The 25,811-nt window shown below is 55.5% G+C and overlaps 4 protein-coding genes across 4 annotated transcripts; all 4 read left to right on the top strand.

Annotated features, from left to right (window-relative positions):
* Positions 1-1,115: 1,115 nt before the first annotated feature.
* LOC145514115 (uncharacterized) lies at positions 1,116-2,897 on the top strand. The gene is made up of 3 exons (XM_081511209.1): positions 1,116-1,285; positions 1,685-1,997; positions 2,248-2,897. The coding sequence occupies exons 1-3, from the start codon at positions 1,151-1,153 to the stop codon at positions 2,874-2,876; spliced, it is 1,077 nt and encodes a 358-aa protein (XP_081367335.1). The 5' UTR covers positions 1,116-1,150; the 3' UTR covers positions 2,877-2,897.
* Positions 2,898-8,759: 5,862 nt separating this feature from the next.
* Positions 8,760-10,538, top strand: LOC145514108 (uncharacterized). Its single transcript, XM_081511200.1, has 3 exons — positions 8,760-8,922; positions 9,322-9,634; positions 9,885-10,538. The coding sequence occupies exons 1-3, from the start codon at positions 8,788-8,790 to the stop codon at positions 10,511-10,513; spliced, it is 1,077 nt and encodes a 358-aa protein (XP_081367326.1). The 5' UTR covers positions 8,760-8,787; the 3' UTR covers positions 10,514-10,538.
* Positions 10,539-16,424: 5,886 nt separating this feature from the next.
* On the top strand, positions 16,425-18,174 carry LOC145513755 (uncharacterized). Its single transcript, XM_081510735.1, has 3 exons — positions 16,425-16,559; positions 16,959-17,271; positions 17,522-18,174. Exons 1-3 carry the CDS (start codon positions 16,425-16,427, stop codon positions 18,148-18,150), a joined length of 1,077 nt encoding a protein of 358 aa, XP_081366861.1. The 3' UTR covers positions 18,151-18,174.
* Positions 18,175-24,031: 5,857 nt separating this feature from the next.
* On the top strand, positions 24,032-25,811 carry LOC145514113 (uncharacterized). Its single transcript, XM_081511207.1, has 3 exons — positions 24,032-24,196; positions 24,596-24,908; positions 25,159-25,811. The coding sequence occupies exons 1-3, from the start codon at positions 24,062-24,064 to the stop codon at positions 25,785-25,787; spliced, it is 1,077 nt and encodes a 358-aa protein (XP_081367333.1). The 5' UTR covers positions 24,032-24,061; the 3' UTR covers positions 25,788-25,811.

Raw genomic sequence — 25,811 nt, 5'->3', positions numbered from 1 at the left:
GGTGTATCTGAGAAGGGGTTCATATGGAAAGAGACGAAGAATGCACAGCACTCAGATTCCAAGAAACACCACCACCACCCTTGACCCTTCCCCCATGACCAACTCCGACCTAAAGCCTTTCTCTCCCTCTAACCTATCCCTAAAACATAACCCTCATCTAATCATATACATGTGCATTCCTAGCATCCATCCATCCACACACGAGAGAGAAAGAGGAAGACACAGACTGAATCGAGAAAGGAAAAGAGAGGGACACAGCCAGAGAGAGACACGGAACCAAAGAGAGGAAAGGAGTCGATGGTCCAGACTTTTCATCAATCTGTCTCGAAGATAGAAGCAATGACAGCGCCCATCCACCCCAGAAGGGGGAAACGGACGGAAGGTTTGGAGAGGAAAAGACAAGAACGCAGGGAGCCATTAGAAGCTCAGCCACCCGCAGAAGCCGAGCTGGGACACTTGAACAGAATCTCAATGGAAACAGAGGACCAGAAAGTTGGCTACTCTTTTCTATCAGAGAGGGAGACCTTCGAGTCTTCCTTTCGGTCCTCCAACTTGCATGCGGGGTCTCCAAACAGTCAGGAGGGGGAGTGCCTTTTCCTGGGTACCACGGCGCATCCAGGCCTCGTTCTGCCCCATTCTGTGCTGTGTCAGCCCTGGATGGAGTCTTTCTTTCTGAAGTCTCAGCGCACAAGCTCCACGTGATATCAGCCCCAGGTGGAAAGGCATGGAGCTGCTCGTAGGCCGACAGACCTAGGAAACAGATGGGAGAATGACCCCCACTCTGCAGATGGAGAGACCGGGGAAACCCTGAGGGGCATATGCTTGTCCAGGGCCACACCACTTACGAGAAGAAGGAGCCTGGTCTGAGAGCAGCGGGGTCCTCGGAGCTCAGGCCCTGGCTGCACCCAGGCCTCCCCAGGGCTGTGGGCTGGGCTGTGTGGCTGTCACTGTGCCTGCACATGGCCTAAGGGGGGTGGTCGAGCAGTCAGAAACCCAGAGATTCCCTTGCGAAGTTTTGGGGAAGGGACCTCAGCACGAACCCCAGGAAATGATGTCACCTGCCGGCAACAGAACCCAACAGAACCCGCAACCCGGGTATCCAGGCCTCCAGAGCGGAGAGGAGCCCCCAGCCAGATCACTTGCTGCCAGGATGTTCTGCTGTTTGCCCCTGCCCAGAGGCCGGGGCCTCAGGAGAGCTCACAGGCAGTGTGCGTGGGCACCCTGTCGACGTTGGCTCAGGGCACCCCCGAGAGGCCTCTGGCCCTTTGCCCGGAAAAACAGAAAGGTAACACGGGGAGCCCCAGGCGGGGCCAGGCCACCTCTCCCATGCCACCCGGAAAAACCGGGTCCTTTGCCTGTGTGTGGGGATGCGGGTTTCTCGGGGTGTGTCTCCCTCAAGGAAGCCCAGGCGGATGTGGGGTCAGAAGCCTGCGGACAAGTTGTGTCCACACCCCAGGGGAGAGCAGGCTGGGTGGGATGGGGAGAGTGCGGGCAGCGCCGGCCGCCCAGGCTGACCTCACACCCTCAGGTGGGTCTCTTTCCTCCCGGGTGGGGATCTGAGCAGACACACGTCTCTGACCCTTCTGGGAAGAGAAGTTCGAGCAGGCAGAAGCAGCGGCTCCACTGGCCAGGCCCAGCTCGGAAAACTCCCAGCACGGCTGGCTGACGGTCACTGTCGTTGCAGAGCTTCCCACGTGATGAGGCCGAGGACGGGGACACCCCGTCCACCTCCCGGAGGGAGGGGTCGGAGCACCACCCCCCCGCCCGTGAGGCCCAGTGCAGGCTCCAGGTGAGCGTGCCCACGGAGGCATCAGCCCCACCGGGGGCGAAGCGGAGGCGGGGAAGGCCTGCTGCCGAGACACCACCCAGGATACACCCGGCGGCCCAGTCTGAGGCGGCCACGGAGCTCAGCACACCCGGCTCCGACCCAGAGTCCCGAGAACCCCGGCCTCTGAGGCAGCAGGAGGACCTGGAGCCCAGCACGCCAGAGCACAGAGGTGAGGACGCTGGGGCTGGTGCACGGGAGTGTGTGGGGAGGGGGTGCTGAGCTACACACGGACGAGTCCCCGAAAGATGCTGCTGGGCCTGCAGCAAGCGCTGGCCTCACACCCCCACCCCCATCTTGCACACTTCAGTCCCAAAAGACATCCGACCCTGGGTATTCTTTGGGAATCTCTTGGAAGCTTTCTGTCCCGGGATACGCACATGCCAAGGCTGGCCTGTGGGCAAACTTTGCTTCTCCCCCAGCTCTAGCACTGGCCTCCAACTGGAACCAGGCTCTACTTCCCAGACCTGTCCCTACAGAGGTGGTGGCTCCACGTGCAGGACCCAGGGATCCACCGAGGCCAGATGGAGATCCGAGACTTGCCCTCACAGAGACACCAGGCCAGCTGGGTACTGGCCAGCACACCGGGCAGATCGGATCTCTGTGCCTGCAGGGCCCCCAGCCCCAGGCACTGATGTCCCACCCCCTCAGCCAGAACCTCCACCTCCACGTGCACCTGTACCTGCTCGGGCTTTGGCAGGAGAACCCGAGGCAGAGGAGGAGTCACCGCCTCGGCAGGGAGAGCCTGCCCTGGCTCCCGCGCAACACCCAGACGCCGACGATGACTCACTCGCCCCTGCAGGAAGAACGAGCCCCCGCTCTGGGCAGAGACCCAGAGCCCTTGCCAGAAACACCACGTCCAGGGGAGCGGTCGGCTCTGCAGCCTCCATCCCTGTCTGCTCACTGTGGACGCCGGCAACTCGGTCTGCCCCCAGGGGACATGGAGTTCCTTTCCCCTGAACTGCTTTGCATTTGGTTTGTTTCCACCTTTCTGGTGATGTTTTATTTTGTGTATGGTTTCCTGTATTTCTCTTGGTTAAGTTGGGATTAGTAAACTTTTTCATCATTGTTGCAATTTGGGAACACTGTTGTGTAACTCTGGTGATACTGTGTTACCATCCCAATTTGTAGTTTCAGACCCGTTCGATCTTTATGCCCCACCCCCCAACAAAGCCTGGATTCAAGGCAAGCACGCCCTGTTCATCCCTCCCCCCGATCCTGAACACAATTTCATCTTTTCTTTCTGCATTCCTTCCTATATTCTTGGTGTCCCCAATCAATGACTCTCAGTGAAATGACTGAAGGAGTTTTTTTCGGACTCTCCACCTACTGTAAGACTCCATTGGAGAGTTCTCATTTGTATGTCATTTGAACTAGCCTTTGATAGCTGAAAGGACGGTGTACGTCCTTTCAAGATATCATGTGCCAAACGAAGCCATTTTGGCAAATGCCATCATTATCTCCAGGCAGGCATTGCTGTTTGAAGGGTGACATCTCAGCCAGAAGGCAGAGGCTGAGCTCCTCTTGTTGCACCAGCTCCCAAAAGAAGCCAAGAAAGGGAGCTGGAACAACAAACCACCCCAACGCCCAGGAAAGCGTTCTTCACGACAGAAGGCTAGAAAATGACCCAACAACCTTGTGGCCCAGAACCCCTCTAAAAAATCACTGTTCCATAAAAAAGAGAAACACATGGGAAGTTCCAAGGAGAGGCAATGCCCATGGCCAGTGTACTTTAGAGACGGCCTGACCGCTCCGGGGAAGACACGCACCGACGGAACCCCTTGGGAAACAGCAGTGATAGTCCTCACCGTCGTAAGGGTTTCCTCTGGGGACAACCTGCCCTGGGCACCACATGAGGGAGCAGACCGGCTTCTCTTCCTCTGCCCCCACACCATTCACTCATGAAGGCAGCTCAGGTGTTCTCATGCCCTGCCTGCCTGCCTGCCTGCCTGGCTCATCCGTGAGCTGTGCCCACCTCCAGGGCAGGACTCCACCTTCTCATCTCTGTGTACCGTGAATCTGCACACAGTGGGCTTTCAGAACCTTAGGAGACTTGAGCCATTCCCACTGGAGCCAGAACCCTCCCCAGGAAGGAAAACAGCTGTGGAGTCATTTTGGCCCCAGCACTGGTTCCCAAACCCTGGCGGCTCCTACAGCCTCTACGGTGTGAAGAGGGAGGTCCCTTTTGACAGAGCTTTCCGGCTGTCAGATCTAAGCTGTTGTTTCCCTGTCAGCTGTGTCTCTTCCGTTGCAGCCAGGTGGGCCACGCTGCTCCAAAGGAGCTCACAAGCTGAGTTGCAAGGGAGGTATTGAGAGGACAGGGATGGCTACAACGTGCTGCAAACTGAGTGAGGGTCCCCACAATCCTCAGCAAAGGTCTGTGGTGTGCAAGTGGGGAGTAGAGGGCCCCCAAGTTCCAAAGGAAGGGAGGTACTTGGGAGCTAAAGCCCTTGGCTGCTGTGGTAGCAGCTGCAGATGGCAGCTCGTCCACAGTGCACTTCGAATGAGGTCATATGAGCGGGACTCTGGAAATGGCTCCGAAATCCAGAGAAAGGGGTCAGGGTATGTGGGAATCCGGCGGGGGTGGGGGGTGGATGAAGGAAGGTGTCCTTCCTCTCTCCAGTGCAATTTGGTTTGGTGAGTCTCAAAGCTACCAGATGGCACTTCCCAAGTCAGGCCCCCGCAGGAATCAGGGTGGGCTGTGTGCCTCGGCCCCTGCCACAGGGACAAGCCACACCAGTGGACTCCCTGAGCTCAAATGGCCGGATCTGGGGGTTCTGTCTGGGTGCACACCTCCTTGCTGTGGCCAAGTTCCCCCCTTCTCTGAGCACCAGCTTCATCCTCTCGAAGGAGGACATCGATTGCTACCTTGGCACGTTACTCTCTTCATCCTGTGAAGACTCATTAGGCTTATCCTACAATTACTAGCTGGCCCGAAGAGATATCTCCTGAATCCAGATTAAGCTGGAGTCTCCCAGGCTCATCTGGCATGTCTTCCCTGAAGTCTGCCAAAACCCACACCCTTGCATTTCCAGGGACTCCCCTTAGCCAGCTGGGCAGAAAACCCAGCATGCTTCAAACAAGCTGACAGACAAGCGGGAGAGGACTCACGGGCAGACGGCCTCCCTCAGGTCTCGGGTGGAGCTCTGGGACCACAGCAGCAACGGGCCATCCCAGCCCCTGGGCTCAGCAGCGCCCTCATTCTCAGGCCGGCGGCTCTGCCCTGAGGGGAGCAGGAAGGTCACCAACTGCTGCAGGCGGACCTCAAGCCCCTCCCACTGCTGGAGCCTGACCTCCCCCGGCCCCACCCCTTCCCCTACCCCAGCAGGACGAGAGCTCGTCTTCCCCTGGCTTCCAACGTGAGGCCCGGCCCTGGGCCCCGATTGGGCACTGCCCCAGTCCGGAGCCAATCACAGTGGCCAGGGAGGTGGAACGCACCGATTGGCCAGGGCCAGGTCATGTGACCATGCTCCCCAGGAAACTCAAATATTACCACGATTCCCTAACAAACCAATGAACAAAATTATCCAGTAAACGCAAACCGTACTTTTTAATGAGGCCAATGTCACAGAAAAAAAAAAAATGCTTCACAATGAACTGCTCAAGGAAGCTACTAAATAAACTTTCAGAAAAGTTAAGTCGTTTTTTTTTTTTTTTTTATTAGAGTGACGGAGAGCTATACCTTTCCCATCTATGTGAATTTAGGTTTAAACTAGATTTCCCTTGGCTATTATATAAGACAAAAAACCCCACATCACCCCCTTTCACTCCCCCCACCCACAAAAAGTGTTTTACTCTATTGAGTTTTTGTGTCCTCAGTTGTGTCTGATTCACGGCAACTCACGAACTCTACACAGCCAGGCTCTTCCGTCCATGGAATTCAGGGCAATTTTTTTCTGTCACAGTAAATGCCCACCCTGGGTGATCCAAAGGCAAGGGCTCAGAGGCTCCTGAGAGACTAACTCCTTTCAGCTGAGCACAGAGCTGGCTCCTCACTGGGATGCCTGTGGCCTGGGGCTCCCAGAGGGAACAGCAGCACTCGCCCCACCGTGTGGTCACTGCTGCAAGTGCAGGCTGCTCCTCACTCCCCCTTGACAGTGTCCCTGAGGGCAGAACAGTGTGAATCTACTCAAGGTGGAAATGCAAACTCCGATGCAACCAAACTTCCCACAAGGTCTCCAAAACCACTCAGGAACAGGGAATTGGAAACTGCAGGGCATGACATGAATGGAGATGGAGACTTGACACCTTACACCGAGTTCACTTCCAGTTATCCCTAGACAAAGTTTCCATGAAAACTTGTCACAAATCTAGAAGAACAATGAGCAGAAACTGGACACGTGCTTTGAGTCTTCACACACAAAACTAAAAGGCAGTCCACAAAACAACCCAGAGAATACAGTGGACTTTGCAAAATCAAAGATATCTACCGTGGGAAAGACCTCATTACAAAAGCAAAAGACAGGTCATACATCGCGAGACGAATGAGTGGAAACACAAAGCTTCTCAAGGACGTGTCTCCAAACAGACAAAGAACACCAACACAACAAGCCTGTGAAAACTAGGGAAAGGTCTGAAGGGACGCCAGACTGAGGAAGACACACACAGAGTATCCCGGATGATGTCCAGCACTGAGGGCCTGAAGAAACAACAGTCTAGTTGCACTCCCTCAGGCCCGTGTGACCCTGGATGAGGCCTCTGTTTCCCGGTGGCTCTGAGAGATGGACAGGGAGGAAGGGGAAGAGAAATCACTTGCACTTCTAATACTCACAGCAAAGTCTTCCAATGAGAAGGGAATTATCACCCCCACTGACAATGCCATTCACTGAAGTGATACCCACGAGTCCATCTAACCCAGAAGGGAAGGAAGGACCTGTTCTCACAAAACGGCGAGAGATGGAAGAAAGAAGATCAAGCCCACACCAATCACTGGAAAGAGAAGCTGTGCTCAGGGCTTGAAAGAATTCCTATTGGGAAAATGATGTCACAGCCCCACAAGGCAATCCACAGCTTCGATGCTATTCCTCCCAAAATGCCAATGCATGTTCGCACCGAACAAAGAATTGCAAAAGGGGTTACGGAAACAGAAAAGAGCCTAAATTGTCAATACAATCCGACGAAAAAGCCCCGATACGGACGTCCAAGGTTGTGTGAAAGGAAATTAGACGACCAAACTAGGATCCTCAGGAGAGTATCGGAGAAGGCGATGGCGACCCACTCCAGTACTCTTGCCTGGAAAATGCCCTGGACGGAGGAGCCTGGTAGGCTGCAGGCCATGGGGTCGCGCAGAGTCAGACACGACTGAAGTGACTTAGCCGCAGCGGCAGCAGCAGGACAGTATGCTATTGGGAATACAACAACACACACAGATCCAGATCGATGGAATAAAGTTGAGGGTCCAGAAACAAACCCCGGCATCCAAGGTCAACTCATCTCTGACACAGAAGGGGAGAATATCCAAATGGGAACAAGAAAGCCTCTTCAATCAATGTCCATGGGAAAACCAGACAGCTACATCTGAAGAACGCTATTGGTTTTGATCTCACACCACCTCAATATCGGGGAAAAACCTCACCCTAAAGACTGATGTCATGAGATAGCTAGAAAGAAGCGTAGGTCAAAGGCTCCTGATCATCAGAGTCTCCTTGCCATTTGCTGGGCGGAGGTAGAAATGGGTCTCTTCAAGTAAGGGAAAGAGGGAAACCAAGTACACCAATGGGTTTCCATCCAATGGAACCTCTTCACAACAGAGAAGCTAAGCATTCACAAATGCAAAAGATAGGAAACGGAACATGAGAGACTCCTTGCAAGTGGTGTATCTGAGAAGGGGTTCATATGGAAAGAGACGAAGAATGCACAGCACTCAGATTCCAAGAAACACCACCACCACCCTTGACCCTTCCCCCATGACCAACTCCGACCTAAAGCCTTTCTCTCCCTCTAACCTATCCCTAAAACATAACCCTCATCTAATCATATACATGTGCATTCCTAGCATCCATCCATCCACACACGAGAGAGAAAGAGGAAGACACAGACTGAATCGAGAAAGGAAAAGAGAGGGACACAGCCAGAGAGAGACACGGAACCAAAGAGAGGAAAGGAGTCGATGGTCCAGACTTTTCATCAATCTGTCTCGAAGGTAGAAGCAATGACAGCGCCCATCCACCCCAGAAGGGGGAAACGGACGGAAGGTTTGGAGAGGAAAAGACAAGAACGCAGGGAGCCATTAGAAGCTCAGCCACCCGCAGAAGCCGAGCTGGGACACTTGAACAGAATCTCAATGGAAACAGAGGACCAGAAAGTTGGCTACTCTTTTCTATCAGAGAGGGAGACCTTCGAGTCTTCCTTTCGGTCCTCCAACTTGCATGCGGGGTCTCCAAACAGTCAGGAGGGGGAGTGCCTTTTCCTGGGTACCACGGCGCATCCAGGCCTCGTTCTGCCCCATTCTGTGCTGTGTCAGCCCTGGATGGAGTCTTTCTTTCTGAAGTCTCAGCGCACAAGCTCCACGTGATATCAGCCCCAGGTGGAAAGGCATGGAGCTGCTCGTAGGCCGACAGACCTAGGAAACAGATGGGAGAATGACCCCCACTCTGCAGATGGAGAGACCGGGGAAACCCTGAGGGGCATATGCTTGTCCAGGGCCACACCACTTACGAGAAGAAGGAGCCTGGTCTGAGAGCAGCGGGGTCCTCGGAGCTCAGGCCCTGGCTGCACCCAGGCCTCCCCAGGGCTGTGGGCTGGGCTGTGTGGCTGTCACTGTGCCTGCACATGGCCTAAGGGGGGTGGTCGAGCAGTCAGAAACCCAGAGATTCCCTTGCGAAGTTTTGGGGAAGGGACCTCAGCACGAACCCCAGGAAATGATGTCACCTGCCGGCAACAGAACCCAACAGAACCCGCAACCCGGGTATCCAGGCCTCCAGAGCGGAGAGGAGCCCCCAGCCAGATCACTTGCTGCCAGGATGTTCTGCTGTTTGCCCCTGCCCAGAGGCCGGGGCCTCAGGAGAGCTCACAGGCAGTGTGCGTGGGCACCCTGTCGACGTTGGCTCAGGGCACCCCCGAGAGGCCTCTGGCCCTTTGCCCGGAGAAACAGAAAGGTAACACGGGGAGCCCCAGGCGGGGCCAGGCCACCTCTCCCATGCCACCCGGAAACACCGGGTCCTTTGCCTGTGTGTGTGGATGCGGGTTTCTCGGGGTGTGTCTCCCTCAAGGAAGCCCAGGCGGATGTGGGGTCAGAAGCCTGCGGACAAGTTGTGTCCACACCCCAGGGGAGAGCAGGCTGGGTGGGATGGGGAGAGTGCGGGCAGCGCCGGCCGCCCAGGCTGACCTCACACCCTCAGGTGGGTCTCTATCCTCCCGGGTGGGGATCTGAGCAGACACACGTCTCTGACCCTTCTGGGAAGAGAAGTTCGAGCAGGCAGAAGCAGCGGCTCCACTGGCCAGGCCCAGCTCGGAAAACTCCCAGCACGGCTGGCTGACGGTCACTGTCGTTGCAGAGCTTCCCACGTGATGAGGCCGAGGACGGGGACACCCCGTCCACCTCCCGGAGGGAGGGGTCGGAGCACCACCCCCCCGCCCGTGAGGCCCAGTGCAGGCTCCAGGTGAGCGTGCCCACGGAGGCATCAGCCCCACCGGGGGCGAAGCGGAGGCGGGGAAGGCCTGCTGCCGAGACACCACCCAGGATACACCCGGCGGCCCAGTCTGAGGCAGCCACGGAGCTCAGCACACCCGGCTCCGACCCAGAGTCCCGAGAACCCCGGCCTCTGAGGCAGCAGGAGGACCTGGAGCCCAGCACGCCAGAGCACAGAGGTGAGGACGCTGGGGCTGGTGCACGGGAGTGTGTGGGGAGGGGGTGCTGAGCTACACACGGACGAGTCCCCGAAAGATGCTGCTGGGCCTGCAGCAAGCGCTGGCCTCACACCCCCACCCCCATCTTGCACACTTCAGTCCCAAAAGACATCCGACCCTGGGTATTCTTTGGGAATCTCTTGGAAGCTTTCTGTCCCGGGATACGCACATGCCAAGGCTGGCCTGTGGGCAAACTTTGCTTCTCCCCCAGCTCTAGCACTGGCCTCCAACTGGAACCAGGCTCTACTTCCCAGACCTGTCCCTACAGAGGTGGTGGCTCCACGTGCAGGACCCAGGGATCCACCGAGGCCAGATGGAGATCCGAGACTTGCCCTCACAGAGACACCAGGCCAGCTGGGTACTGGCCAGCACACCGGGCAGATCGGATCTCCGTGCCTGCAGGGCCCCCAGCCCCAGGCACTGATGTCCCACCCCCTCAGCCAGAACCTCCACCTCCACGTGCACCTGTACCTGCTCGGGCTTTGGCAGGAGAACCCGAGGCAGAGGAGGAGTCACCGCCTCGGCAGGGAGAGCCTGCCCTGGCTCCCGCGCAACACCCAGACGCCGACGATGACTCACTCGCCCCTGCAGGAAGAACGAGCCCCCGCTCTGGGCAGAGACCCAGAGCCCTTGCCGGAAACACCACGTCCAGGGGAGCGGTCGGCTCTGCAGCCTCCATCCCTGTCTGCTCACCGTGGACGCCGGCAACTCGGTCTGCCCCCAGGGGACATGGAGTTCCTTTCCCCTGAACTGCTTTGCATTTGGTTTGTTTCCACCTTTCTGGTGATGTTTTATTTTGTGTATGGTTTCCTGTATTTCTCTTGGTTAAGTTGGGATTAGTAAACTTTTTCATCATTGTTGCAATTTGGGAACACTGTTGTGTAACTCTGGTGATACTGTGTTACCATCCCAATTTGTAGTTTCAGACCCGTTCGATCTTTATGCCCCACCCCCCAACAAAGCCTGGATTCAAGGCAAGCACGCCCTGTTCATCCCTCCCCCCGATCCTGAACACAATTTCATCTTTTCTTTCTGCATTCCTTCCTATATTCTTGGTGTCCCCAATCAATGACTCTCAGTGAAATGACTGAAGGAGTTTTTTTCGGACTCTCCACCTACTGTAAGACTCCATTGGAGAGTTCTCATTTGTATGTCATTTGAACTAGCCTTTGATAGCTGAAAGGACGGTGTACGTCCTTTCAAGATATCATGTGCCAAACGAAGCCCTTTTGGCAAATGCCATCATTATCTCCAGGCAGGCATTGCTGTTTGAAGGGTGACATCTCAGCCAGAAGGCAGAGGCTGAGCTCCTCTTGTTGCACCAGCTCCCAAAAGAAGCCAAGAAAGGGAGCTGGAACAACAAACCACCCCAACGCCCAGGAAAGCGTTCTTCACGACAGAAGGCTAGAAAATGACCCAACAACCTTGTGGCCCAGAACCCCTCTAAAAAATCACTGTTCCATAAAAAAGAGAAACACATGGGAAGTTCCAAGGAGAGGCAATGCCCATGGCCAGTGTACTTTAGAGACGGCCTGACCGCTCCGGGGAAGACACGCACCGACGGAACCCCTTGGGAAACAGCAGTGATAGTCCTCACCGTCGTAAGGGTTTCCTCTGGGGACAACCTGCCCTGGGCACCACATGAGGGAGCAGACCGGCTTCTCTTCCTCTGCCCCCACACCATTCACTCATGAAGGCAGCTCAGGTGTTCTCATGCCCTGCCTGCCTGCCTGCCTGCCTGGCTCATCCGTGAGCTGTGCCCACCTCCAGGGCAGGACTCCACCTTCTCCTCTCTGTGTACCGTGAATCTGCACACAGTGGGCTTTCAGAACCTTAGGAGACTTGAGCCATTCCCACTGGAGCCAGAACCCTCCCCAGGAAGGAAAACAGCTGTGGAGTCATTTTGGCCCCAGCACTGGTTCCCAAACCCTGGCGGCTCCTACAGCCTCTACGGTGTGAAGAGGGAGGTCCCTTTTGACAGAGCTTTCCGGCTGTCAGATCTAAGCTGTTGTTTCCCTGTCAGCTGTGTCTCTTCCGTTGCAGCCAGGTGGGCCACGCTGCTCCAAAGGAGCTCACAAGCTGAGTTGCAAGGGAGGTATTGAGAGGACAGGGATGGCTACAACGTGCTGCAAACTGAGTGAGGGTCCCCACAATCCTCAGCAAAGGTCTGTGGTGTGCAAGTGGGGAGTAGAGGGCCCCCAAGTTCCAAAGGAAGGGAGGTACTTGGGAGCTAAAGCCCTTGGCTGCTGTGGTAGCAGCTGCAGATGGCAGCTCGTCCACAGTGCACTTCGAATGAGGTCATATGAGCGGGACTCTGGAAATGGCTCCGAAATCCAGAGAAAGGGGTCAGGGTATGTGGGAATCCGGCGGGGGTGGGGGGTGGATGAAGGAAGGTGTCCTTCCTCTCTCCAGTGCAATTTGGTTTGGTGAGTCTCAAAGCTACCAGATGGCACTTCCCAAGTCAGGCCCCCGCAGGAATCAGGGTGGGCTGTGTGCCTCGGCCCCTGCCACAGGGACAAGCCACACCAGTGGACTCCCTGAGCTCAAATGGCCGGATCTGGGGGTTCTGTCTGGGTGCACACCTCCTTGCTGTGGCCAAGTTCCCCCCTTCTCTGAGCACCAGCTTCATCCTCTCGAAGGAGGACATCGATTGCTACCTTGGCACGTTACTCTCTTCATCCTGTGAAGACTCATTAGGCTTATCCTACAATTACTAGCTGGCCCGAAGAGATATCTCCTGAATCCAGATTAAGCTGGAGTCTCCCAGGCTCATCTGGCATGTCTTCCCTGAAGTCTGCCAAAACCCACACCCTTGCATTTCCAGGGACTCCCCTTAGCCAGCTGGGCAGAAAACCCAGCATGCTTCAAACAAGCTGACAGACAAGCGGGAGAGGACTCACGGGCAGACGGCCTCCCTCAGGTCTCGGGTGGAGCTCTGGGACCACAGCAGCAACGGGCCATCCCAGCCCCTGGGCTCAGCAGCGCCCTCATTCTCAGGCCGGCGGCTCTGCCCTGAGGGGAGCAGGAAGGTCACCAACTGCTGCAGGCGGACCTCAAGCCCCTCCCACTGCTGGAGCCTGACCTCCCCCGGCCCCACCCCTTCCCCTACCCCAGCAGGACGAGAGCTCGTCTTCCCCTGGCTTCCAACGTGAGGCCCGGCCCTGGGCCCCGATTGGGCACTGCCCCAGTCCGGAGCCAATCACAGTGGCCAGGGAGGTGGAACGCACCGATTGGCCAGGGCCAGGTCATGTGACCATGCTCCCCAGGAAACTCAAATATTACCACGATTCCCTAACAAACCAATGAACAAAATTATCCAGTAAACGCAAACCGTACTTTTTAATGAGGCCAATGTCACAGAAAAAAAAAAAATGCTTCACAATGAACTGCTCAAGGAAGCTACTAAATAAACTTTCAGAAAAGTTAAGTCGTTTTTTTTTTTTTTTTTATTAGAGTGACGGAGAGCTATACCTTTCCCATCTATGTGAATTTAGGTTTAAACTAGATTTCCCTTGGCTATTATATAAGACAAAAAACCCCACATCACCCCCTTTCACTCCCCCCACCCACAAAAAGTGTTTTACTCTATTGAGTTTTTGTGTCCTCAGTTGTGTCTGATTCACGGCAACTCACGAACTCTACACAGCCAGGCTCTTCCGTCCATGGAATTCAGGGCAATTTTTTTCTGTCACAGTAAATGCCCACCCTGGGTGATCCAAAGGCAAGGGCTCAGAGGCTCCTGAGAGACTAACTCCTTTCAGCTGAGCACAGAGCTGGCTCCTCACTGGGATGCCTGTGGCCTGGGGCTCCCAGAGGGAACAGCAGCACTCGCCCCACCGTGTGGTCACTGCTGCAAGTGCAGGCTGCTCCTCACTCCCCCTTGACAGTGTCCCTGAGGGCAGAACAGTGTGAATCTACTCAAGGTGGAAATGCAAACTCCGATGCAACCAAACTTCCCACAAGGTCTCCAAAACCACTCAGGAACAGGGAATTGGAAACTGCAGGGCATGACATGAATGGAGATGGAGACTTGACACCTTACACCGAGTTCACTTCCAGTTATCCCTAGACAAAGTTTCCATGAAAACTTGTCACAAATCTAGAAGAACAATGAGCAGAAACTGGACACGTGCTTTGAGTCTTCACACACAAAACTAAAAGGCAGTCCACAAAACAACCCAGAGAATACAGTGGACTTTGCAAAATCAAAGATATCTACCGTGGGAAAGACCTCATTACAAAAGCAAAAGACAGGTCATACATCGCGAGACGAATGAGTGGAAACACAAAGCTTCTCAAGGACGTGTCTCCAAACAGACAAAGAACACCAACACAACAAGCCTGTGAAAACTAGGGAAAGGTCTGAAGGGACGCCAGACTGAGGAAGACACACACAGAGTATCCCGGATGATGTCCAGCACTGAGGGCCTGAAGAAACAACAGTCTAGTTGCACTCCCTCAGGCCCGTGTGACCCTGGATGAGGCCTCTGTTTCCCGGTGGCTCTGAGAGATGGACAGGGAGGAAGGGGAAGAGAAATCACTTGCACTTCTAATACTCACAGCAAAGTCTTCCAATGAGAAGGGAATTATCACCCCCACTGACAATGCCATTCACTGAAGTGATACCCACGAGTCCATCTAACCCAGAAGGGAAGGAAGGACCTGTTCTCACAAAACGGCGAGAGATGGAAGAAAGAAGATCAAGCCCACACCAATCACTGGAAAGAGAAGCTGTGCTCAGGGCTTGAAAGAATTCCTATTGGGAAAATGATGTCACAGCCCCACAAGGCAATCCACAGCTTCGATGCTATTCCTCCCAAAATGCCAATGCATGTTCGCACCGAACAAAGAATTGCAAAAGGGGTTACGGAAACAGAAAAGAGCCTAAATTGTCAATACAATCCGACGAAAAAGCCCCGATACGGACGTCCAAGGTTGTGTGAAAGGAAATTAGACGACCAAACTAGGATCCTCAGGAGAGTATCGGAGAAGGCGATGGCGACCCACTCCAGTACTCTTGCCTGGAAAATGCCCTGGACGGAGGAGCCTGGTAGGCTGCAGGCCATGGGGTCGCGCAGAGTCAGACACGACTGAAGTGACTTAGCCGCAGCGGCAGCAGCAGGACAGTATGCTATTGGGAATACAACAACACACACAGATCCAGATCGATGGAATAAAGTTGAGGGTCCAGAAACAAACCCCGGCATCCAAGGTCAACTCATCTCTGACACAGAAGGGGAGAATATCCAAATGGGAACAAGAAAGCCTCTTCAATCAATGTCCATGGGAAAACCAGACAGCTACATCTGAAGAACGCTATTGGTTTTGATCTCACACCACCTCAATATCGGGGAAAAACCTCACCCTAAAGACTGATGTCATGAGATAACTAGAAAGAAGCGTAGGTCAAAGGCTCCTTAACATCAGAGTCTCCTTGCCATTTGCTGGGCGGAGGTAGAAATGGGTCTCTTCAAGTAAGGGAAAGAGGGAAACCAAGTACACCAATGGGTTTCCATCCAATGGAACCTCTTCACAACAGAGAAGCTAAGCATTCACAAATGCAAAAGATAGGAAACGGAACATGAGAGACTCCTTGCAAGTGGTGTATCTGAGAAGGGGTTCATATGGAAAGAGACAAAGAATGCACAGCACTCAGATTCCAAGAAACACCACCACCACCCTTGACCCTTCCCCCATGACCAACTCCGACCTAAAGCCTTTCTCTCCCTCTAACCTATCCCTAAAACATAACCCTCATCTAATCATATACATGTGCATTCCTAGCATCCATCCATCCACACACGAGAGAGAAAGAGGAAGACACAGACTGAATCGAGAAAGGAAAAGAGAGGGACACAGCCAGAGAGAGACACGGAACCAAAGAGAGGAAAGGAGTCGATGGTCCAGACTTTTCATCAATCTGTCTCGAAGGTAGAAGCAATGACAGCGCCCATCCACCCCAGAAGGGGGAAACGGACGGAAGGTTTGGAGAGGAAAAGACAAGAACGCAGGGAGCCATTAGAAGCTCAGCCACCCGCAGAAGCCGAGCTGGGACACTTGAACAGAATCTCAATGGAAACAGAGGACCAGAAAGTTGGCTACTCTTTTCTATCAGAGAGGGAGACCTTCGAGTCTTCCTTTCGGTCCTCCAACTTGCATGCGGGGTCTCCAAACAGTCAGGAGGGGGAGTGCCTTTTCCTGGGTACCACGGCGCATCCAGGCCTCGTTCTGCCCCATTCTGTGCTGTGTCAGCCCTGGATGGAGTCTTTCTTTCTGAAGTCTCAGCGCACAAGCTCCACGTGATATCAGCCCCAGGTGGAAAGGCATGGAGCTGCTCGTAGGCCGACAGACCTAGGAAACAGATGGGAGAATGACCCCCACTCTGCAGATGGAGAGACCGGGGAAACCCTGAGGGGCATATGCTTGTCCAGGGCCACACCACTTACGAGAAGAAGGAGCCTGGTCTGAGAGCAGCGGGGTCCTCGGAGCTCAGGCCCTGGCTGCACCCAGGCCTCCCCAGGGCTGTGGGCTGGGCTGTGTGGCTGTCACTGTGCCTGCACATGGCCTAAGGGGGGTGGTCGAGCAGTCAGAAACCCAGAGATTCCCTTGCGAAGTTTTGGGGAAGGGACCTCAGCACGAACCCCAGGAAATGATGTCACCTGCCGGCAACAGAACCCAACAGAACCCGCAACCCGGGTATCCAGGCCTCCAGAGCGGAGAGGAGCCCCCAGCCAGATCACTTGCTGCCAGGATGTTCTGCTGTTTGCCCCTGCCCAGAGGCCGGGGCCTCAGGAGAGCTCACAGGCAGTGTGCGTGGGCACCCTGTCGACGTTGGCTCAGGGCACCCCCGAGAGGCCTCTGGCCCTTTGCCCGGAGAAACAGAAAGGTAACACGGGGAGCCCCAGGCGGGGCCAGGCCACCTCTCCCATGCCACCCGGAAACAGCGGGTCCTTTGCCTGTGTGTGTGGATGCGGGTTTCTCGGGGTGTGTCTCCCTCAAGGAAGCCCAGGCGGATGTGGGGTCAGAAGCCTGCGGACAAGTTGTGTCCACACCCCAGGGGAGAGCAGGCTGGGTGGGATGGGGAGAGTGCGGGCAGCGCCGGCCGCCCAGGCTGACCTCACACCCTCAGGTGGGTCTCTATCCTCCCGGGTGGGGATCTGAGCAGACACACGTCTCTGACCCTTCTGGGAAGAGAAGTTCGAGCAGGCAGAAGCAGCGGCTCCACTGGCCAGGCCCAGCTCGGAAAACTCCCAGCACGGCTGGCTGACGGTCACTGTCGTTGCAGAGCTTCCCACGTGATGAGGCCGAGGACGGGGACACCCCGTCCACCTCCCGGAGGGAGGGGTCGGAGCACCACCCCCCCGCCCGTGAGGCCCAGTGCAGGCTCCAGGTGAGCGTGCCCACGGAGGCATCAGCCCCACCGGGGGCGAAGCGGAGGCGGGGAAGGCCTGCTGCCGAGACACCACCCAGGATACACCCGGCGGCCCAGTCTGAGGCAGCCACGGAGCTCAGCACACCCGGCTCCGACCCAGAGTCCCGAGAACCCCGGCCTCTGAGGCAGCAGGAGGACCTGGAGCCCAGCACGCCAGAGCACAGAGGTGAGGACGCTGGGGCTGGTGCACGGGAGTGTGTGGGGAGGGGGTGCTGAGCTACACACGGACGAGTCCCCGAAAGATGCTGCTGGGCCTGCAGCAAGCGCTGGCCTCACACCCCCACCCCCATCTTGCACACTTCAGTCCCAAAAGACATCCGACCCTGGGTATTCTTTGGGAATCTCTTGGAAGCTTTCTGTCCCGGGATACGCACATGCCAAGGCTGGCCTGTGGGCAAACTTTGCTTCTCCCCCAGCTCTAGCACTGGCCTCCAACTGGAACCAGGCTCTACTTCCCAGACCTGTCCCTACAGAGGTGGTGGCTCCACGTGCAGGACCCAGGGATCCACCGAGGCCAGATGGAGATCCGAGACTTGCCCTCACAGAGACACCAGGCCAGCTGGGTACTGGCCAGCACACCGGGCAGATCGGATCTCCGTGCCTGCAGGGCCCCCAGCCCCAGGCACTGATGTCCCACCCCCTCAGCCAGAACCTCCACCTCCACGTGCACCTGTACCTGCTCGGGCTTTGGCAGGAGAACCCGAGGCAGAGGAGGAGTCACCGCCTCGGCAGGGAGAGCCTGCCCTGGCTCCCGCGCAACACCCAGACGCCGACGATGACTCACTCGCCCCTGCAGGAAGAACGAGCCCCCGCTCTGGGCAGAGACCCAGAGCCCTTGCCGGAAACACCACGTCCAGGGGAGCGGTCGGCTCTGCAGCCTCCATCCCTGTCTGCTCACCGTGGACGCCGGCAACTCGGTCTGCCCCCAGGGGACATGGAGTTCCTTTCCCCTGAACTGCTTTGCATTTGGTTTGTTTCCACCTTTCTGGTGATGTTTTATTTTGTGTATGGTTTCCTGTATTTCTCTTGGTTAAGTTGGGATTAGTAAACTTTTTCATCATTGTTGCAATTTGGGAACACTGTTGTGTAACTCTGGTGATACTGTGTTACCATCCCAATTTGTAGTTTCAGACCCGTTCGATCTTTATGCCCCACCCCCCAACAAAGCCTGGATTCAAGGCAAGCACGCCCTGTTCATCCCTCCCCCCGATCCTGAACACAATTTCATCTTTTCTTTCTGCATTCCTTCCTATATTCTTGGTGTCCCCAATCAATGACTCTCAGTGAAATGACTGAAGGAGTTTTTTTCGGACTCTCCACCTACTGTAAGACTCCATTGGAGAGTTCTCATTTGTATGTCATTTGAACTAGCCTTTGATAGCTGAAAGGACGGTGTACGTCCTTTCAAGATATCATGTGCCAAACGAAGCCCTTTTGGCAAATGCCATCATTATCTCCAGGCAGGCATTGCTGTTTGAAGGGTGACATCTCAGCCAGAAGGCAGAGGCTGAGCTCCTCTTGTTGCACCAGCTCCCAAAAGAAGCCAAGAAAGGGAGCTGGAACAACAAACCACCCCAACGCCCAGGAAAGCGTTCTTCACGACAGAAGGCTAGAAAATGACCCAACAACCTTGTGGCCCAGAACCCCTCTAAAAAATCACTGTTCCATAAAAAAGAGAAACACATGGGAAGTTCCAAGGAGAGGCAATGCCCATGGCCAGTGTACTTTAGAGACGGCCTGACCGCTCCGGGGAAGACACGCACCGACGGAACCCCTTGGGAAACAGCAGTGATAGTCCTCACCGTCGTAAGGGTTTCCTCTGGGGACAACCTGCCCTGGGCACCACATGAGGGAGCAGACCGGCTTCTCTTCCTCTGCCCCCACACCATTCACTCATGAAGGCAGCTCAGGTGTTCTCATGCCCTGCCTGCCTGCCTGCCTGCCTGGCTCATCCGTGAGCTGTGCCCACCTCCAGGGCAGGACTCCACCTTCTCCTCTCTGTGTACCGTGAATCTGCACACAGTGGGCTTTCAGAACCTTAGGAGACTTGAGCCATTCCCACTGGAGCCAGAACCCTCCCCAGGAAGGAAAACAGCTGTGGAGTCATTTTGGCCCCAGCACTGGTTCCCAAACCCTGGCGGCTCCTACAGCCTCTACGGTGTGAAGAGGGAGGTCCCTTTTGACAGAGCTTTCCGGCTGTCAGATCTAAGCTGTTGTTTCCCTGTCAGCTGTGTCTCTTCCGTTGCAGCCAGGTGGGCCACGCTGCTCCAAAGGAGCTCACAAGCTGAGTTGCAAGGGAGGTATTGAGAGGACAGGGATGGCTACAACGTGCTGCAAACTGAGTGAGGGTCCCCACAATCCTCAGCAAAGGTCTGTGGTGTGCAAGTGGGGAGTAGAGGGCCCCCAAGTTCCAAAGGAAGGGAGGTACTTGGGAGCTAAAGCCCTTGGCTGCTGTGGTAGCAGCTGCAGATGGCAGCTCGTCCACAGTGCACTTCGAATGAGGTCATATGAGCGGGACTCTGGAAATGGCTCCGAAATCCAGAGAAAGGGGTCAGGGTATGTGGGAATCCGGCGGGGGTGGGGGGTGGATGAAGGAAGGTGTCCTTCCTCTCTCCAGTGCAATTTGGTTTGGTGAGTCTCAAAGCTACCAGATGGCACTTCCCAAGTCAGGCCCCCGCAGGAATCAGGGTGGGCTGTGTGCCTCGGCCCCTGCCACAGGGACAAGCCACACCAGTGGACTCCCTGAGCTCAAATGGCCGGATCTGGGGGTTCTGTCTGGGTGCACACCTCCTTGCTGTGGCCAAGTTCCCCCCTTCTCTGAGCACCAGCTTCATCCTCTCGAAGGAGGACATCGATTGCTACCTTGGCACGTTACTCTCTTCATCCTGTGAAGACTCATTAGGCTTATCCTACAATTACTAGCTGGCCCGAAGAGATATCTCCTGAATCCAGATTAAGCTGGAGTCTCCCAGGCTCATCTGGCATGTCTTCCCTGAAGTCTGCCAAAACCCACACCCTTGCATTTCCAGGGACTCCCCTTAGCCAGCTGGGCAGAAAACCCAGCATGCTTCAAACAAGCTGACAGACAAGCGGGAGAGGACTCACGGGCAGACGGCCTCCCTCAGGTCTCGGGTGGAGCTCTGGGACCACAGCAGCAACGGGCCATCCCAGCCCCTGGGCTCAGCAGCGCCCTCATTCTCAGGCCGGCGGCTCTGCCCTGAGGGGAGCAGGAAGGTCACCAACTGCTGCAGGCGGACCTCAAGCCCCTCCCACTGCTGGAGCCTGACCTCCCCCGGCCCCACCCCTTCCCCTACCCCAGCAGGACGAGAGCTCGTCTTCCCCTGGCTTCCAACGTGAGGCCCGGCCCTGGGCCCCGATTGGGCACTGCCCCAGTCCGGAGCCAATCACAGTGGCCAGGGAGGTGGAACGCACCGATTGGCCAGGGCCAGGTCATGTGACCATGCTCCCCAGGAAACTCAAATATTACCACGATTCCCTAACAAACCAATGAACAAAATTATCCAGTAAACGCAAACCGTACTTTTTAATGAGGCCAATGTCACAGAAAAAAAAAAAATGCTTCACAATGAACTGCTCAAGGAAGCTACTAAATAAACTTTCAGAAAAGTTAAGTCGTTTTTTTTTTTTTTTTTATTAGAGTGACGGAGAGCTATACCTTTCCCATCTATGTGAATTTAGGTTTAAACTAGATTTCCCTTGGCTATTATATAAGACAAAAAACCCCACATCACCCCCTTTCACTCCCCCCACCCACAAAAAGTGTTTTACTCTATTGAGTTTTTGTGTCCTCAGTTGTGTCTGATTCACGGCAACTCACGAACTCTACACAGCCAGGCTCTTCCGTCCATGGAATTCAGGGCAATTTTTTTCTGTCACAGTAAATGCCCACCCTGGGTGATCCAAAGGCAAGGGCTCAGAGGCTCCTGAGAGACTAACTCCTTTCAGCTGAGCACAGAGCTGGCTCCTCACTGGGATGCCTGTGGCCTGGGGCTCCCAGAGGGAACAGCAGCACTCGCCCCACCGTGTGGTCACTGCTGCAAGTGCAGGCTGCTCCTCACTCCCCCTTGACAGTGTCCCTGAGGGCAGAACAGTGTGAATCTACTCAAGGTGGAAATGCAAACTCCGATGCAACCAAACTTCCCACAAGGTCTCCAAAACCACTCAGGAACAGGGAATTGGAAACTGCAGGGCATGACATGAATGGAGATGGAGACTTGACACCTTACACCGAGTTCACTTCCAGTTATCCCTAGACAAAGTTTCCATGAAAACTTGTCACAAATCTAGAAGAACAATGAGCAGAAACTGGACACGTGCTTTGAGTCTTCACACACAAAACTAAAAGGCAGTCCACAAAACAACCCAGAGAATACAGTGGACTTTGCAAAATCAAAGATATCTACCGTGGGAAAGACCTCATTACAAAAGCAAAAGACAGGTCATACATCGCGAGACGAATGAGTGGAAACACAAAGCTTCTCAAGGACGTGTCTCCAAACAGACAAAGAACACCAACACAACAAGCCTGTGAAAACTAGGGAAAGGTCTGAAGGGACGCCAGACTGAGGAAGACACACACAGAGTATCCCGGATGATGTCCAGCACTGAGGGCCTGAAGAAACAACAGTCTAGTTGCACTCCCTCAGGCCCGTGTGACCCTGGATGAGGCCTCTGTTTCCCGGTGGCTCTGAGAGATGGACAGGGAGGAAGGGGAAGAGAAATCACTTGCACTTCTAATACTCACAGCAAAGTCTTCCAATGAGAAGGGAATTATCACCCCCACTGACAATGCCATTCACTGAAGTGATACCCACGAGTCCATCTAACCCAGAAGGGAAGGAAGGACCTGTTCTCACAAAACGGCGAGAGATGGAAGAAAGAAGATCAAGCCCACACCAATCACTGGAAAGAGAAGCTGTGCTCAGGGCTTGAAAGAATTCCTATTGGGGAAATGATGTCACAGCCCCACAAGGCAATCCACAGCTTCGATGCTATTCCTCCCAAAATGCCAATGCATGTTCGCACCGAACAAAGAATTGCAAAAGGGGTTACGGAAACAGAAAAGAGCCTAAATTGTCAATACAATCCAACGAAAAAGCCCCGATACGGACGTCCAAGGTTGTGTGAAAGGAAATTAGACGACCAAACTAGGATCCTCAGGAGAGTATCGGAGAAGGCGATGGCGACCCACTCCAGTACTCTTGCCTGGAAAATGCCCTGGACGGAGGAGCCTGGTAGGCTGCAGGCCATGGGGTCGCGCAGAGTCAGACACGACTGAAGTGACTTAGCCGCAGCGGCAGCAGCAGGACAGTATGCTATTGGGAATACAACAACACACACAGATCCAGATCGATGGAATAAAGTTGAGGGTCCAGAAACAAACCCCGGCATCCAAGGTCAACTCATCTCTGACACAGAAGGGGAGAATATCCAAATGGGAACAAGAAAGCCTCTTCAATCAATGTCCATGGGAAAACCAGACAGCTACATCTGAAGAACGCTATTGGTTTTGATCTCACACCACCTCAATATCGGGGAAAAACCTCACCCTAAAGACTGATGTCATGAGATAGCTAGAAAGAAGCGTAGGTCAAAGGCTCCTTAACATCAGAGTCTCCTTGCCATTTGCTGGGCGGAGGTAGAAATGGGTCTCTTCAAGTAAGGGAAAGAGGGAAACCAAGTACACCAATGGGTTTCCATCCAATGGAACCTCTTCACAACAGAGAAGCTAAGCATTCACAAATGCAAAAGATAGGAAACGGAACATGAGAGACTCCTTGCAAGTGGTGTATCTGAGAAGGGGTTCATATGGAAAGAGACGAAGAATGCACAGCACTCAGATTCCAAGAAACACCACCACCACCCTTGACCCTTCCCCCATGACCAACTCCGACCTAAAGCCTTTCTCTCCCTCTAACCTATCCCTAAAACATAACCCTCATCTAATCATATACATGTGCATTCCTAGCATCCATCCATCCACACACGAGAGAGAAAGAGGAAGACACAGACTGAATCGAGAAAGGAAAAGAGAGGGACACAGCCAGAGAGAGACACGGAACCAAAGAGAGGAAAGGAGTCGATGGTCCAGACTTTTCATCAATCTGTCTCGAAGGTAGAAGCAATGACAGCGCCCATCCACCCCAGAAGGGGGAAACGGACGGAAGGTTTGGAGAGGAAAAGACAAGAACGCAGGGAGCCATTAGAAGCTCAGCCACCCGCAGAAGCCGAGCTGGGACACTTGAACAGAATCTCAATGGAAACAGAGGACCAGAAAGTTGGCTACTCTTTTCTATCAGAGAGGGAGACCTTCGAGTCTTCCTTTCGGTCCTCCAACTTGCATGCGGGGTCTCCAAACAGTCAGGAGGGGGAGTGCCTTTTCCTGGGTACCACGGCGCATCCAGGCCTCGTTCTGCCCCATTCTGTGCTGTGTCAGCCCTGGATGGAGTCTTTCTTTCTGAAGTCTCAGCGCACAAGCTCCACGTGATATCAGCCCCAGGTGGAAAGGCATGGAGCTGCTCGTAGGCCGACAGACCTAGGAAACAGATGGGAGAATGACCCCCACTCTGCAGATGGAGAGACCGGGGAAACCCTGAGGGGCATATGCTTGTCCAGGGCCACACCACTTACGAGAAGAAGGAGCCTGGTCTGAGAGCAGCGGGGTCCTCGGAGCTCAGGCCCTGGCTGCACCCAGGCCTCCCCAGGGCTGTGGGCTGGGCTGTGTGGCTGTCACTGTGCCTGCACATGGCCTAAGGGGGGTGGTCGAGCAGTCAGAAACCCAGAGATTCCCTTGCGAAGTTTTGGGGAAGGGACCTCAGCACGAACCCCAGGAAATGATGTCACCTGCCGGCAACAGAACCCAACAGAACCCGCAACCCGGATATCCAGGCCTCCAGAGCGGAGAGGAGCCCCCAGCCAGATCACTTGCTGCCAGGATGTTCTGCTGTTTGCCCCTGCCCAGAGGCCGGGGCCTCAGGAGAGCTCACAGGCAGTGTGCGTGGGCACCCTGTCGACGTTGGCTCAGGGCACCCCCGAGAGGCCTCTGGCCCTTTGCCCGGAGAAACAGAAAGGTAACACGGGGAGCCCCAGGCGGGGCCAGGCCACCTCTCCCATGCCACCCGGAAACAGCGGGTCCTTTGCCTGTGTGTGTGGATGCGGGTTTCTCGGGGTGTGTCTCCCTCAAGGAAGCCCAGGCGGATGTGGGGTCAGAAGCCTGCGGACAAGTTGTGTCCACACCCCAGGGGAGAGCAGGCTGGGTGGGATGGGGAGAGTGCGGGCAGCGCCGGCCGCCCAGGCTGACCTCACACCCTCAGGTGGGTCTCTATCCTCCCGGGTGGGGATCTGAGCAGACACACGTCTCTGACCCTTCTGGGAAGAGAAGTTCGAGCAGGCAGAAGCAGCGGCTCCACTGGCCAGGCCCAGCTCGGAAAACTCCCAGCACGGCTGGCTGACGGTCACTGTCGTTGCAGAGCTTCCCACGTGATGAGGCCGAGGACGGGGACACCCCGTCCACCTCCCGGAGGGAGGGGTCGGAGCACCACCCCCCCGCCCGTGAGGCCCAGTGCAGGCTCCAGGTGAGCGTGCCCACGGAGGCATCAGCCCCACCGGGGGCGAAGCGGAGGCGGGGAAGGCCTGCTGCCGAGACACCACCCAGGATACACCCGGCGGCCCAGTCTGAGGCGGCCACGGAGCTCAGCACACCCGGCTCCGACCCAGAGTCCCGAGAACCCCGGCCTCTGAGGCAGCAGGAGGACCTGGAGCCCAGCACGCCAGAGCACAGAGGTGAGGACGCTGGGGCTGGTGCACGGGAGTGTGTGGGGAGGGGGTGCTGAGCTACACACGGACGAGTCCCCGAAAGATGCTGCTGGGCCTGCAGCAAGCGCTGGCCTCACACCCCCACCCCCATCTTGCACACTTCAGTCCCAAAAGACATCCGACCCTGGGTATTCTTTGGGAATCTCTTGGAAGCTTTCTGTCCCGGGATACGCACATGCCAAGGCTGGCCTGTGGGCAAACTTTGCTTCTCCCCCAGCTCTAGCACTGGCCTCCAACTGGAACCAGGCTCTACTTCCCAGACCTGTCCCTACAGAGGTGGTGGCTCCAGGTGCAGGACCCAGGGATCCACCGAGGCCAGATGGAGATCCGAGACTTGCCCTCACAGAGACACCAGGCCAGCTGGGTACTGGCCAGCACACCGGGCAGATCGGATCTCCGTGCCTGCAGGGCCCCCAGCCCCAGGCACTGATGTCCCACCCCCTCAGCCAGAACCTCCACCTCCACGTGCACCTGTACCTGCTCGGGCTTTGGCAGGAGAACCCGAGGCAGAGGAGGAGTCACCGCCTCGGCAGGGAGAGCCTGCCCTGGCTCCCGCGCAACACCCAGACGCCGACGATGACTCACTCGCCCCTGCAGGAAGAACGAGCCCCCGCTCTGGGCAGAGACCCAGAGCCCTTGCCGGAAACACCACGTCCAGGGGAGCGGTCGGCTCTGCAGCCTCCATCCCTGTCTGCTCACCGTGGACGCCGGCAACTCGGTCTGCCCCCAGGGGACATGGAGTTCCTTTCCCCTGAACTGCTTTGCATTTGGTTTGTTTCCACCTTTCTGGTGATGTTTTATTTTGTGTATGGTTTCCTGTATTTCTCTTGGTTAAGTTGGGATTAGTAAACTTTTTCATCATTGTTGCAA

This window comes from Giraffa tippelskirchi, chromosome 7 (genome assembly GCF_054371585.1).
Source record: "Giraffa tippelskirchi isolate mGirTip1 chromosome 7, T2T-mGirTip1v1.2.pri, whole genome shotgun sequence".
NCBI classification, from domain to species: domain Eukaryota; kingdom Metazoa; phylum Chordata; class Mammalia; order Artiodactyla; family Giraffidae; genus Giraffa; species Giraffa tippelskirchi.
Note: the sequence above shows the minus strand (reverse complement) of the source record. Positions and strands in the feature narration are given on the sequence as shown.